At 34.6% G+C, this 15,150-nt stretch overlaps 1 protein-coding gene across 4 annotated transcripts in view; it reads left to right on the top strand.

Annotated features, from left to right (window-relative positions):
* The window catches only part of LOC110469703 (dynein axonemal heavy chain 5), a 151,383-nt gene that overhangs the window by 32,788 nt on the left and 103,445 nt on the right, over positions 1-15,150 (top strand). For all 4 annotated transcript variants that reach the window (XR_014952814.1, XM_085571792.1, XM_077784814.2 and 1 more), the window contains exons 31-41: positions 857-993; positions 2,039-2,201; positions 4,660-4,771; positions 5,097-5,225; positions 7,221-7,420; positions 7,524-7,677; positions 9,920-10,186; positions 10,384-10,512; positions 10,913-11,128; positions 12,704-12,850; positions 14,386-14,558. Coding sequence is in view for 3 of the 4 variants with exons in the window: in XM_085571792.1 (XP_085427918.1) it covers positions 857-993; positions 2,039-2,201; positions 4,660-4,771; positions 5,097-5,225; positions 7,221-7,420; positions 7,524-7,677; positions 9,920-10,186; positions 10,384-10,512; positions 10,913-11,128; positions 12,704-12,850; positions 14,386-14,558 (1,827 nt within the window). In the remaining variant the exon portion in view is untranslated. The remainder of the gene's footprint in view (positions 1-856; positions 994-2,038; positions 2,202-4,659; positions 4,772-5,096; positions 5,226-7,220; positions 7,421-7,523; positions 7,678-9,919; positions 10,187-10,383; positions 10,513-10,912; positions 11,129-12,703; positions 12,851-14,385; positions 14,559-15,150) is intronic.

The raw sequence follows: 15,150 nt of genomic DNA, 5'->3' as shown, positions 1-15,150 counted from the left end.
CTGGTTCCCTTTTGGACTCTGTCTCATCCTGGTTACCTTCCTTAGACTCTGCTTTACTGACTTACCTTCCCTGCTTGACCTTGGTCCCGTCTAATTATTGTGGGCTTGTCTGAAGACCTGGACTATCATTGGAACCTGATTACCACCCCGAGGACCCTGCTCTTCCTGCTCAGGTTCCGTGGGATCTTGCCTTGGCTGCCTTTGCTGACTGTGTTTCTGCTTTCATCTCCTGGTCCCATTTCCCTTGCCAAAAAGCCAGCCTGCTCTGCTTTCTGCCCATCTGCCTGAATTTCTTTCTAGAAATAACCAGGGCACAACAGAGGATGACAGAGTTCTCATCCCAAAACATTATGATAGAGCCAAGAAGTTCTCCCAGGTGTGAGAACTGGGAATTGCACGCAGTCCTACGGCTGAGATGTGCTCATTAGGCAAAATGGTATTTTTTCTCATATTTTTATGATTACTTAATTGTGGTTCTCGTGCCAACTGTGCAGTTTTCACTCCTGATTTATATATCTGCTATCTTTTCCTTTTTAAAATAGAAATGAAAATAATTATTAAAATTTATTTTACAGAAGAAAAAAGAAATAACAAAGATAAACATTTGCAGATCTTTAGATGTTTGTAAGATTTTTTTTTATTAGAAAAGAAATTGGGCTTTCTTCAAGGACTGCTGAATATGTAATCTTGGTACACTGAATATGTGCTACATTTTTTCTTTTAGTGTTGTGAAAATTCACAGAAAAAAAATGTAAAAAAATATTACATAATGTTCAGAAAGTATGGTTTGGGTTCTTTTGAGCTCATTTGTAAAACATGTATGGTTGACAATTTGAATTTGTTTTGGTTTTTACAGGGGCCCAAGCGAGGACAATATTCCTCCACATGAAGCAAGTGACAGATTACATATCTTTCAAGCTAAATTTGATGAACTGTGGAAGAAGTGTCTCTCTCTTTCTGGTGGGGAAGAATTATTTGGTCTTCCCATCACAGGTAGTTTCTCAGGGGATAAGGATAGGCTGTTTCTAGGCTATTAAATTTTTCTTGTGATTCCTTCTAAATGCATGAAAATTTAGAAAAATTGCAGAAAAATTCCTTGCAGAAGAATCTTGTAGTAAATTATTATAGTCTTTCCTATGAAAAGTAGCTGGATGAAACTGGCCCTAGATGTGCATATACATAAACATCAGGTGGAAAAATACTGCACTGCTCTGTGTGTCTCAGGGTCCAGATGCTTAGCTCTCTTGCTTTTTCTGTTCAGAGCTAAGCACATCTTGTGCCAGTATTCTGTCCTGTACAAATTTGGGAAATGTGTTGCCAAAGTACTTAAATTGTCCCTGCTCCAGTTGCATAATGAATTCCCTTGGGCTATGCGGCTGAGCTGTAATGTCCTTATGCCTCCTAGTCAGACACAGTTCCTTTGGAAGACTGTGGTGTGAACTGCAGCAGAATGTATGATAAGCACTTTAATTTATGCATACTAAATTGAGTATATTTTCCTGTCTAAGGACATATGCAGTAATCCAAATATATTTTGCTGGGAATTCCAAAAGATATGAGAGAAAGTAAACAAACCATTTATGTTAAGGATGTCCATTTTAAACACTTTTATTCTCTAATATATTCTATATATATAATTTGTAAGCATACCCATCATCCCCAAACTTTGCCTCTTAAGTAAATGGTTTAAATTGACATAGGGGATATTTTAGTTCTTGTCTAAAATTATATTGTATTTCATTGCCATTTCATCTACTTTTCAACATTGTCTCCTTCAATTATGAGATGACATCTACTGCTACAGAAGAATATTAATTTAAAAAAATCAGCAATCTAAACAATTACTGTGCAGCAAAATCTGTTGTTCTTACATAGTAAGTGAAAAAGTTTGTCTTCCTAGACACTATCTAGAAAACTGCAAGTCTGATTTCATTCATTTATTAAATAACATTGCTAGAAATGCATTGAATCTTATGTTCATGTTGACATGACTACCTAATTAACACACACAAATTTCCAATTTTAAAATTTGAAACAGAGTATCCTGAGCTTCACAGAATTAAACGTGAACTTTCGTTGCTTCAGAAACTTTACAGTCTTTATGATACAGTTACTTCTAGTATTGACAGATACAATGAAATGCTTTGGAATGATTTAAATATTGAAAACCTTAACAGTGAGCTTCTGGATTTTCAAAGCAAGTAAGTTATTTTTTGTTGAAGTACATGCAATTTTTATTTTTAACTCTGTTTATTAATTAGCCTGTGAAAAATTCTCCAAGGGGCTGAATAATGTTGATCCTTCTCATGCTCAGTGTTGGGCACAACTGCACTGTGGTGCAATATGCAGCTGGTTTGTGAGTCACTTGAGGCTTGTTGGGGTATATTGACACGGTAGGCTGTAGCTTATTCAATAAACAAGGTGCACAAACCTGTATCAAGGTGGTTGTACATATAAATAACTTTCAAAGCTGATCTTATACAGTGCCTTCTCAATGATTTAGTGTACAGCTAATTAATTGTTAGTCCATGATATTAGATGGAATTTTGAACCTACTGTTTACTTCTGCACATTTGTCTAAATTGTAATTGTTATTTCAAGAAGGGTAAATAGCCACACAAAATTCTGAGTTTGAAGCAATGTTTTCAACAAAAATTGACTGAACTGTCTTTTAGTCATTATTTTGAAAAAAAAAAAAAAAACCAAACAAACCAATAACTCAACCTCTTTTTAAAAAAATAAGAATAGTAAAACTGAATGTATGTGAAATACATATACTTCTGTATTTGGACAATGCAAGTATTCATCTCATTTCGGTAGAATTCTGGAATCTGCATAATACTTTTTTCTGTAGTTAATTATATTTTACAGGCTGTAGGAATTTTTATGCTTCTTTCTTCAGAAACCTGAAGGAAGCCATTGCACAGCAATAATTTTCATGGATGTATTTCACTTTGAACTTCTTGTGTGACATTTTTGTATTTCTTTTCAAGTATTTGCTGTATTTGGAGCAGTATGACTACCAGTAGGCAATAAATGCCTTTTTTTTTTTTTTTTTTTTGGTAATAAAAGTCTAATTAAATACTATCCCCTTTTGGCAGTTTGCTAGCATTATTGCATCAAGCTGTTCTCTTTAAAGGCAGAGAAACTGAAACAACATACCGGGGATACTCACAGAAATAGCTAAGGTGGTATGCTGTGTTATGAAAGGAGGAATGCTGGAAGTGTAATTACTGCTTTAGATTGATTGTAAAGATATGCATAGTTCTTTAATGTAATTTTGTTTGCTACCTTTTAAAAATAGTAGTATAATAGACAACTTATAATCATGAAAAGAAAAGTAAAAAAATAACTGTTGGTTTAAATAAATCCAATTAGAAAGAAATAAGGAGAAATATTTAGAGAACATTATGAAAGTTTATAATAACAGCTGGAGAGAAGTTTCCGTTTATATTTTACTGTGATACACTGCAATTAGAATCCAGTAAATTTAGGACAGAAATGTAAACCTGATCCATTAAGTAGTTTTTTAACATAATGTGCAACGCATGTAACTTGCTTTTAGAAGATAGTATTGAGACTAAGACAAAGGAAAAAGTTATTTGCATTTTTTTTTAAATTGCCATTTTCACTACCAAGGTGAGCAATCCCATTTCCAATAGCCATCCCTAGAAAAGTTTATGTTACGTGCTAAGCCTCTGTATAGAAGTAGCCAGGAACTGTACCTTAAAGCTTTCTTGATAAAGGCAGAGTATAAATTTTCCATTCTACAGTGCTTTTCTCCAGCATATTTAATGCTATCTACTGTTAGATTCAAGATGACAGACTATAGCAGTTATTGTAGTGCCATGACAGTATGCATATGTTCATCTGTCTCTTACCAGCAAGCAGTGAAGAATTTGCACATGTTCCAGCATTGTGTGACAGATCTGTCTGATTTTGAACTGTGAAAAATTGAGAATATTTTTGAAGGAATTTGTCATTATGGGCAGGTTTTATGCGGGTTTAGTTTCTGGAATTGAGCTGTAAGAGAACTACTGTTAGTCTTTGGTCCATAGCTTTGGCAGATGAAAATTGGCATGACTGATGTAGAAGTGAGAGGAGCTGTTACTATTCACAGTACAAGAGGTTCTTCATTTTAAATTTGTTTTCATCTTAAATTGTGCATAAAGGAAAATTTTGCTTTGAATGTCTTTCATGCAAACCAGGTATGAATTAAGATTTATTTGATTCAAATGGAAGTTTTTTCTCTTTGCAAACAGAATAGTTTTAGTTTAGGATATACTTTATTTGTTGTTTAATTATTTATATGTTGTTTAATCATGTTACCTCTTTTACAAGATGAGGTGCATTTTCAAATTTTACTAAAACAGTGACACTGCAATAACTTAATTCAGGTATTTGTTTGCACATAAAATTAACTTCCTTTAATTCAAACTGGAATAGAAACTAAACCATTCTAGTGTAATTTGTGCTTTTGTGTCTTTTGTAGTGTTTCATGCCTGCAGTCACAAATAACTAGCTATATATAATATTTGCAGCTTGCAGCTGGATTTTTATTTGCAGTCTACTGGTCAACTCATTGAAAAATGACAATATTAAGTTGTGGATGATGATTATTAAGAATAAAATATTTCTTTCTTTTTGTGTTTTTTAAAGAATCCGAAAGTTACCAAAAGCATTGAAGGAATGGCAAGCTTTTCAAGACCTAAAAAAAAAAATTGATGACTTCACTGAAAGTTGTCCTTTACTTGAAATGATGAAGAATAAGGTATGTTTGGCACAATAATTTGGAAATAAGAGTCACTTGAGAAACTCTATAGAAGGCCATGTTATATGACTACAGGATGCTTTCCATAATTCTTTTTTATAGATAAATGCAGTTGTATTTATAGCAAAAAATCTAGTTGGGCTTCATTATAGAAAAGTAGAACAAAAGACTTTGTAATGTGATTAGAATAACTACTAATGCTTTCAGTGGAATGGAACTCAAGACTCTTCTATTTGTCTAACAGATGCAGTGCAAAAGTATTTAATCATTCTAAACCTAAAATTAATATAATTTTTAAAAACCCCATCCCTATGGACTTTTCTAGGCAATGTTGTCAAGACACTGGGAAAAAATTGCACAAGTAACTGGGCATCACTTTGATGTTGACTCTGAAAATTTCACTTTAAAAAATGTAATGGATGCCCCTTTATTAAAACATAAAGAAGATATTGAGGTATATGTACTTTTCTGTTTTGTTTTGGTTGGTTGGGTTTTTTTGTTTTTTTTTTTGGTAATTATTAACTTGTGATCTGGTGCTTTGAAATCCTGTTTCTAGTCAGCTTTGTAACATTAAATATTTAGTTTAGTTGAAGAAGTCCTTTGAAAATGTGGAGTTTGGTAGTTGGTGTTGGCACTGATGGTTAGTTTATTTCCCTTTTATTCTGGAGAATTAAATATGTAGATGTATTACACTAATCCTTCTATAGAAGGACTTCTATTGTTTTAAGAGTAGTGGGATTCTGTCATGTTTCTGATTTAGGGTCTGCCTACTTATATATTTTTTTCTTCCCTTTAAATACCTAGCCAGAGAAAAAAAAACAGTTGATGTAAAACTGATCCTGTTAAGTGCTAAAAGTCCTTGGAACACAGTAGAAGTGGAGGATATGGGATTAAAGAAGAATGAAGTTGTTTAGTATTGCAAAAGTGACCCTTCATGTGGGAATCCAGGGCTTCCCTCTGGCTGCCCTGGAAGGCCTGGGACCCTGGCAGGGAACCCCCCTGTACAGAGCCCCGAGAGACACTGTCTCTGATCTCTGTCCATGGAAAAGAGTTTTCAGTCTTAGAGGATGAATTACAAGCTCTGAGTGTTTGATATGAGTAATAATTAAGTGTGGCATGGTGCAAAAGTAAAATTTTAGGATTCTAGATTAGGGATCCAAAGGGGACAAGATGGAGGAAATTTGGTGTGTCTTGCCTTTTTCTCCTTCTTCATGCCCTCCATGTTTCACTGTGGTGTTGGCATTTTTCTATTGGTTTAGGCTGGGGACACACTGTTCAATGTAGATAATAGATATTGGCACATTATTGTAAATACAGCATACATAATTTCTGGTATATAATGTTTGTAACATCCCACTGAGGGGCAGAGCCCCAACGCTGCCCTGCAGGACAGACCTGCGGCAGGGCAGCAGAACGTGTTAGAGAAGCAAGAATAAACAACCTTGAAAACCAGCACAGACGAATTATGGCTTCTTCTTTGGCAACGGGGCTGAAGGACAGAGATTTTCTACAATCTCGGGATCATCAATACCACAGATTCCAACACCTTCACAAGAGCATGGATAGATGGGAAGGCATATGGAGCATGCACAAGCTGTAAAGCCATTGTCTCCTCTGTTCTGGGGACAGAAGTTATCTAGCAAGTGCCTTAGCTTCATGCTTGTTAGCTTTCCCAAGAACAAATCATAGCTAAAACTAAAGAAGTAAAACACCAACAGTTTTTAACTTCAGTTCCATGGTCACTCAGCAAAATCTATATTATTTCCAGAGTAGTGACCTCTTTTGTCTTGTTCCACAAATAAGCATTTTTAAAGCAAAACCATGAAATAAAACTTCTTCTCTACCCAATGCCCAGACAAGAATTTCAGCCTTTTGAAAGATTTGGAGTTCCACCTTACACTTCAGGAAACACTTTAAACCTGTGATAGAATCCAGTGTACTACTGAACCGGAATTTGGGATCTAGTCTTGAGTATTTGATCCTTTTCTCTCTGATTCAACAACCAGGTTTATGACAGTCCTGTCCTCACTGTCTTCAAGAAGTAGCAGATAGGCACATTGTCAGTCTACACGGTTCTCAGAATATTTATTGGTTTTGATTGGCAGTGTTTATTTTCTTTAAACCCCTCTGTCAGTTTATTTGATTTCAAATATTAATACACGCAGAGAGACAAATTCTTCCTGCACATTCACTGATTCAGTGAATTTTGTGTGTGTAAGATGCTAGTAGTAGTGAAGATGGATATAGCCCATTAGATGTACCTGTTACAAGTAGTACTAGAATATAATCTTATTTAAAATAGAATAACTTTGAGGTGTTTCAATGTTTATTTTCATTAGCCTGAATTTACACTGAGATCTGGATTAAGCCAATACATTTTAATAGTCTTTATAAGTGTGCTTTATAATAGCCTTAGATGAATGTAATTTACTATTTTAATTTTACGCAGGATATCTGCATCAGTGCTATCAAAGAAAAGGATATTGAAGCAAAACTGAAGCATGTCATCAGTGAATGGAGTACTCATACTTTCAGTTTCAGCCAATTCAAAGCTCGAGGAGAACTACTTCTGAAGGGATCAGATACATCAGAGAAAATAGCTTTGGTGGAAGATAGCCTCATAATGCTGGGATCACTGATGAGCAACCGGTAGAAAACTAAATAAATGCACATATTGTATAAATCTAGTCAACCCCCAGAGTAAGCAATGATCATCTTAGGTTCTTCTTCCCTTTAATTCATATTCATGCAGGTATAATGCACCGTTTAAGTCCACTATACAACAATGGGTTCAGAAGCTGACTAGTACTGCAGAGATAATTGAAAACTGGATTACTGTACAGAACCTCTGGATTTACCTTGAAGCTGTGTTTGTTGGTGGTGACATTGCCAAACAACTACCTCAGGTATATTTATATATGATAATAATACATTGTACCAGGAGATTAGCCACATCACAGAGTTTATTTGCTAGTGCATATAACTCATATAAGATTTCTGGGCAGTTCAGGAGAAGCTTTGCCAAACTAGGATCTATCTGGTTAAATTGCTTAGAAATTGGTGAAACCTAAAGGAACACAATTATTTGTTATTCAAATTTAAATGTTCCTGTCAGCATGCAATATTAGTCAATCACTAAAGGGCTCAAAACTATTTAATGGCACAAAACTGATTTATCATTTTTGCCATATGTACAAATATCCCTTTCTTCCTGTGTGCACATGTTGATAGGCTATAAGCTGTAATAGAAGAATGATAGATTTTGTATTTGATTTCTGTACTTGCTAGGACTCAGTTTAATGAAGTTCCACAGAGAGATGCTGCCAGGCTTGGGAGCTGTACATGTGCTAATCTGTGTGAACCATTGCAACCTCTTCAAAAGGCAGTGATGACCTTCCAAGGTAGCAGCTGCACAAGAGCTTAGGAGCGATCTGAACAGGAGAGAAATAGCACAAAAAAAAAAAATCATTATTTTTGTTGTGTCTCCTAATGAGGGGTTTTCATACAGTTCTAACAGACCACAGTTCAGTTGTGCTGGATCAAACGGTGCAATTAAACAAATCCGTTATTATTGGGAAATTGTTAAATAATAATTTATTTCAGGATACATATTTTATAATTAAGGCTTACAATATCGCAAATTAAGATTAATTTTGTAAGCTAAACAAAGCTTTCTCAATTGTTGTTTAAACAACAATTGCTTTTTTTTTGTTCATGAGATGAATTTATGTTGTTAGGGCTTATCCGAGAATCAATAAGCAGCTTGTGTAAATGAACAAATGCTACTAAAGCTACTTCTTCCAAGGATGATAGATACATGAACCAATATTCTGGAAAAAAACAAATGTAGTGACTGTCTTTGATGAAGGAGGAGAAGGAACAGCTTGGTGGAGGAGTAATGAGGAGTGGGTTTAATTGCAATTTCTGGATGAATACTGCAACAAGTAACTGTTAGCATCTGGAAATTAACAAGAAGATGAATAATGTTCAGTCAATGTGAATTTGTTAGAAGCAAAACATGTTGAAGAGATCTAATTTATTTTTAGGGTGGGCAACAAGCTTTGTGGATAGAGGAAAAACAGTAGTTGCTATTATTTTGATAGGTTTTTGCCATTGTCTCTGATAGTACTACTAAAAAAGATAATTTGAGTTTCCTGGTGTGCAAAATGAGTGGGATGCATAAACACCAATAACCAATAACTAAAATATTGTATCTGGTTTTGGCCAAAGAAACACACTGACAAATTTGAGAGAGCACAGAAGAGGGTGGCAATAATAAGGAACTATTCAGGAAGGATGAGGGACAAGAAAGGGTTCAACAAACTAGACTTGTTTGACTTGAAGAAAAGGAAAAACTGAAGTGCAGACATGATAAGTTTTTTAAAATATAAAGGCTGTTCTCAACAGGAAGGAAAAAACCTTGTTTCGTTATCTGATTTAGCTTAGGTATTAGAAGAGAATCACAAGGATCAAAAATTTCCTAGAGAGGCTTCTAAATCTCCATCTTTGAACATCACTAAACACAAGACAGAGAGGTATTTTGGGTATGATCCTGCCTTGTGACAGACAAATTGCTTTGGATCTTCTTTTGAGATCTCTTCTAGGTCTCAGATAATTTCTGCTTCCATTAACATTTCATTGGTTGTAGATGAAGAAAGAGTTTTTAATGTCAATACACCCAGTGTATAAAAATATTTATTTTTCAGCTTCCAGTTTGAGAATTTGTTTCCACCTACAACACTTCCAATGTACAAGTGGGGCAGCTTCAGATTGTGCAACTGGTTTTGTTCATCAAGTGCTGCTACCAACAGATTACATGACATTGTGTATTGCTGTTAGGAAGGCTATAATTTCTGAGAAATGTGCTTTTTGCGTTTCCTCATGTGTGTTTGAATACTTTTATGTGGAAAATTTTGGTGCCCAACGTGAAGTAAGACATTTGCAGAGCTATTCCTATTGTACTCTTTTTCTTGCAATTTGAACTCTGGTCAATAATAAGCATACCTATAAATATTCATACATAAGTCTTCCAAAGAAGACTTTAACAGCAAGGGAGATATTAAACTGTTACTTTGTCTGATAGAATTATTTAATTTTTAGAATATGACAGACATGAGGAAAAGCTAATGCATTTATCATGTACTTCAGGAAGCCAGAAGATTTCAGAATATTGATAAATCATGGCAAAGAATTATGCAGAGAGCCCATGAAACATCAAACATTGTGCAGTGCTGTGTTGGAGATGAGACTTTGGCACAGCTGCTACCACATTTGCTGGAACAGTTGGAAATCTGTCAGAAATCACTGACTGGCTATTTGGAAAAAAAGCGGTTAATATTTCCAAGATTTTTTTTTGTATCTGACCCTGCTCTTCTGGAAATCCTTGGTCAAGCATCTGATTCCCACACTATTCAGGTACAAGTAATAAAGCAATAGTGTTCTTATGGTCTATATCACTAAGTGAAGACTGTGGTGGATTTTGTAGTTTATTTGAGAGAATTTATTTCACTTATGGAAAGATTTACAGACTATTCTAATACAGTATTTAAAGACAAAGTAAGAATGCCATATGAGGACAGTTTATGGAAGCTTTTCTTCTGATTCTATTGTAGGCACATTTATTAAGTTTGTTTGACAATGTTAACCGAGTGGGATTTCACGAAAAAAACTACGACCAGATTTTATTGTTTGAATCTCAAGAAGGCGAAAAGGTCAATATTATTGAACCAGTTTTAGCTCAGGTAATGAAAGAATATATTACAGTTTTTCAAGACTTGATTTAAAGTAGATTTATGTTTTAGAGGCCAACAGTATTGCATCATGCTATTATTTTACTAGCTGAATGAAAACCTCCCAATGTGAACAGCAAGAGCAAAGAGTAGCAGGGACAGAACATTTGTGTCAGTTTGTAACGATTGCTTTACCTGTTTTCTCAGCAGTACTGCTGTGAAGTGCCAAATCCATCACATATCTCTAAAAGGGCAGTGGAGCAGAAAGAGGAAAGGAATCTGCTAAAGATTAGAGAATAACAAATACAGAAATGGGAGTATGAAGGACTGGGAAAACAGTCACGTAGAGCTCTTGCTTCTTGTGAATTATTCATAAAATAATTCTCTGAAAGTACTTTCTTGTTTATTTCAGGGCAATGTGGAATTCTGGTTAGGTCAGCTGCTGGATGGGATTAGGAAAACAATCCACACCATTATTAGACAGGCGTCAATGGCCATTAACGATTCAGAATTTAAGATGTATGACTTTCAGGCAATGTTTCCTGCACAAATAGGGCTTCTGGGAATTCAAATTATCTGGACCAGAGACGCAGAGAAGGCACTGAACAGCACCAAAACAGACAAAAAGGTAGTATTTAATGAGTCTTTGGGGATTTATTAAAAGCATTGTTTGTAACAGTACATATTGTGAAAAGTTAAAAGTAGCATGTAGAGAAAAGCACAAAGGACTAGTTAATTACCCAGAATAACAAATAAACTATCAGGAAAACAGAATAATAAAAATGTGTTAAGGAGTCACACCTCCTCATTATCCACCCAGCATGTGCTTTGGAATTGCTCCTAATCCTGTGATTTTCTCTGTTGTTTTGTTACGGACTCGTCTTGGGAAGAGGCAGTTTCTTAGTTCTGGAATATGGGGAATTTTATAATGTTATTTAACAAGAGCTCCTGAACTTTGGGGAAGTAACTGTGCTTTGTGGACATTGGTCTAATCTATCCAAATGTATTACATCCTTCAGCTGATGAGCTCTTTTTCTAGGGAAGGGGAAGAATAGTATCTGTGTTGGTTTAATCTCAAACACATGGATAAGATGCTGTTAACAGCCAAGGTGTCATTCCTAACAGTGAATCTATGAAAGAACAAGGACAGAATGTGAACTAAAGGGTTGTAATCCACCATTAATCAGGAATACAGAGTGAGATTGAACAAAGAAGTAGTAACAACATGCTACCATAAAAGTAAATGCAGGGCAAATTCCGTGCTGTACTTTGATACTGCATGAAAGTAAGGGCTTAGGCTATGGAGAAAACCATGTACTGCTACATTTTCTGCACTGTTCAAAGTTTAAAAAGAGCATAAACCTGCTTTTAGTCCACTCTAGTTCGTAGAATAACTAGGTATAAAGATTCTTTTGCATTTACAAGAAAACAACTTCTGTGGTTTTTTGGGCTGAACTGCATATGTATGTTTGGGGGGTGGGGAGGTTATTTAATTCTCTGTTAGTTTTAACAGTGTTTTTAGCAATTTTTTTCAGCAAACTGGGTGAGTTTTAGGCTCTGCATGTATTTACAGAAAGCTGGTGTGATTGTTCTGTCACACATTTGGCATGGGGTATAAATGAGCTTCTCTTTCTTAAATCTCAGTGCTTTTTTGTTGTTTACATCACTGGCAGAGGCTGTGAGTTATGTAAGTCTTAGACTTATTTATGTAAGTCTAAGACTCATTTATGTAAGTCAGTATTGTATAGTCAGTATTTGTGGAACTTTATAACAGATCTGCTACTACAAAACAAATTATTATTTTAGTGTCAGCATCTAGAATTATAGTAGGTTTCTAAACCTCTTCCCCCTAAACTTGAGCTAATATATTCTACCCAAAATCATTGACTGATGGTTTTGAATATATGCAGGGATGCAGTCAGTTGAAAATGTAATGTATAATAAAAGGAGCAAGTCTTGGAAAAAAATCTTACGGTGTGACCTGTTCATCAAGATATAACCTTATTGTACTCTGTTGGGTAGCAATGCATGAATGGAAGGCAGTCTGAAAATCCAAATTTAGGATTTCAAGCCTAATAAATACAAAGCAGGATATGGACATTATAACCTTGGATATTTTCAGATTTTTTTTAAATTTAAATTCTAAATATTGGAAGAGCAAATGGTGTTTATATTAATATGATCATTCTTGCTTGTGGAAAAGGTAATGCACACAACAAATCAGAAGTTCTTAGAACTTTTAAATTATTTGATTGACATGGCAACACACAATCTGACAAGAATGGAGAGGACAAAATATGAAACTTTAATCACCATTCATGTGCACCAGAAGGATATCTTTGATGATTTGGTAAGTTTTGGAAAACCATCAAGGGAACTTTCTGTATGGATGGTCTTGCACATATAAAATAATTATAAGTAAATCTTAGAATCTATTCTCTTTGAGTAGCTCTGACATTACTGCTGTGATAGAGCATATCAGATTTAGTTTGATTTAATATAGATGTGATACAGTAAGAAGGGTGAATTTTTATATTGGTGTGTTCATAGGTTTAGACTTCAGTTCTTTAAATGTTTGTTCATACATGCACAAATTCACTGTGAGCAAAAGAGTTTAACTTTTAAAATTAAACTATCCTCTCAGTTTGAAGATTTAATGGATTATTTGATTGGAATGTAAATGTAAAAAAAACCTCACTTTAGTATTCCTGTCAATCTTGTGATTTCTGATCCAGCCTATGTGTTGATGTAAGGTAATAGTTATTCAAAGGTAAAAGCAGTGAGGCTTCATATATTTGAAGAGGATAGCAACAAAAAATATAACAGATATTTCATTTTTTTTATAATTGAGTAGCATCAGGTTTCCTTTAGATAAGTATGTTGAATAATGAAAGAATAATTATAAAAATGGAAGTAAAAAAGGCTAATAATTCAATACTGATTGCTTAATTTATGCATATATGTTAGGAAAATAAAAATTAAGTGCATGTGTAAAGAAAATAAGAAACAATAAAGTACTGAAATCTAGAAAGAAAACTGCTGTCTCCTAACATAAACTTGGGGTTTTATCCTCCACCTGTAATTTTAAATTTATCTTCATAACTTTTCTTAATTTAATGTCATATTATAAAAAAAATATGGAAAATGGTTTAAATTTGTAGGTCCTGTATATGAAATAAAAAGTCAGGAGCAAGTTCACAGCTGGGGAAAGGGTTCTTAAATTGTATATGTAATAACAGCCTTCTCTCTTAAAACATTCTATTCTATTCTCTGCTAAACACATCCTTTAGTGATTGAGATAAAGGAGAGGGCAGTGGCTGAGATTCCAGAGCCTCCTCTTCACCTTACACAGTGTTTACAAGGCCAATAGCCAGGGCAACATTTTCTGTAAGAGGCCAGTGGTTTTGAGATCTAGTGTCAATAATAATGAATCTATTAATTACCACAAATCTAAATATGTGTGTGGCAAGTTCGTACTGAAAAATAAAACCCAAAAAACCAAAGCACTCAGATGTCTATACAATGTATTCAAATACTGTGCACAATTTAGTATTTCTGTGAGTAATGGTGCAGTTAGCATGCAGGACAGCCAGTATTGTTCATTTTTTATGTTTTCCATGACTGCTTTTCAATATCTCTGTAAGACATAATTCATAATGTCTGTGCCCATATCAGAGGAAAACCAAAGTGGACAGGAGGTTCAGAGCATGTCTTAGACAGGTTTGAAAAGATAATTCTGGATGTCTTGGCTCATGACAGATTCTGTGCTCATTCTTCAAGGTCATGAATTTATATTAAGTAGACTTTTTTTTTCTCTGTATGGAATTCAAGATTAATTTGTTACTGATTAATTTCTGTATTAATAGTTTTTCTTTTCCATAATAGGTCCGTATGAACATTAAATCTCCATCTGATTTTGAATGGCAAAAACAATCTCGATTTTATTTTCTTGAAGACTTGGATAAATGCATTATCAAAATCACTGATGTGGAGTTCACCTACTGCAATGAATACTTGGGCTGTACAGACAGGCTTGTTATAACTCCCTTAACTGACAGGTATTTGCAAAAGGAATGAAGTGCATAGTATTGGAGCTAAGATTTAATTCCTTTGACTTAATTCTTTTAACTTTCACGAGTCAGAATTACTTAGTATTACTTAGAATTATTACAATGCTGCAATATCGCTGATGAACAGCAGAGGCCAGTGCTTATATATTCAGCTATCTAAAGCAGGTTAAATTTGAGTGTTTGCTTGAGCTACATGAGCTGTGATGAGCATTAAAAAACTTAGCTGGTCTCAAGGTAAATATGCCTGAACACCATACACTTCACCAGCCTAAACAGAGTCAGTCAAATACCAATATATTGCTGCTTTCAATAAGCAGGTAGTTGCATGGGAATTTGGAATTGCAGCAAGTGATTAATTTGAAGTCAACCTATAGGAAAAAGCAGTAGCTCAGGACATAGCATTGCATAAGTAGTGCCAGTATGGTTTTAAGCAAAGCCTATGGAGAATTGCAGGAATACAAATACTGAAAAACTCTGAGGGCAATCACAAGGAGAAATTTTTATTGCTTGAGTGTTAGTTATACAGCATAGTATAAACTTTATTAGATGCCTGTTTTCCTTAAGGACTTTGTTCAGTGCT

Source organism: Lonchura striata, chromosome 2, assembly GCF_050655825.1.
Source record: "Lonchura striata isolate lonStrDom1 chromosome 2, ASM5065582v1, whole genome shotgun sequence".
Taxonomy (NCBI): Eukaryota; Metazoa; Chordata; class Aves; order Passeriformes; family Estrildidae; genus Lonchura; species Lonchura striata.
The sequence above is the reverse complement of the archived record's forward strand: the minus strand, read 5'-3'. Positions and strand labels throughout refer to the sequence as shown.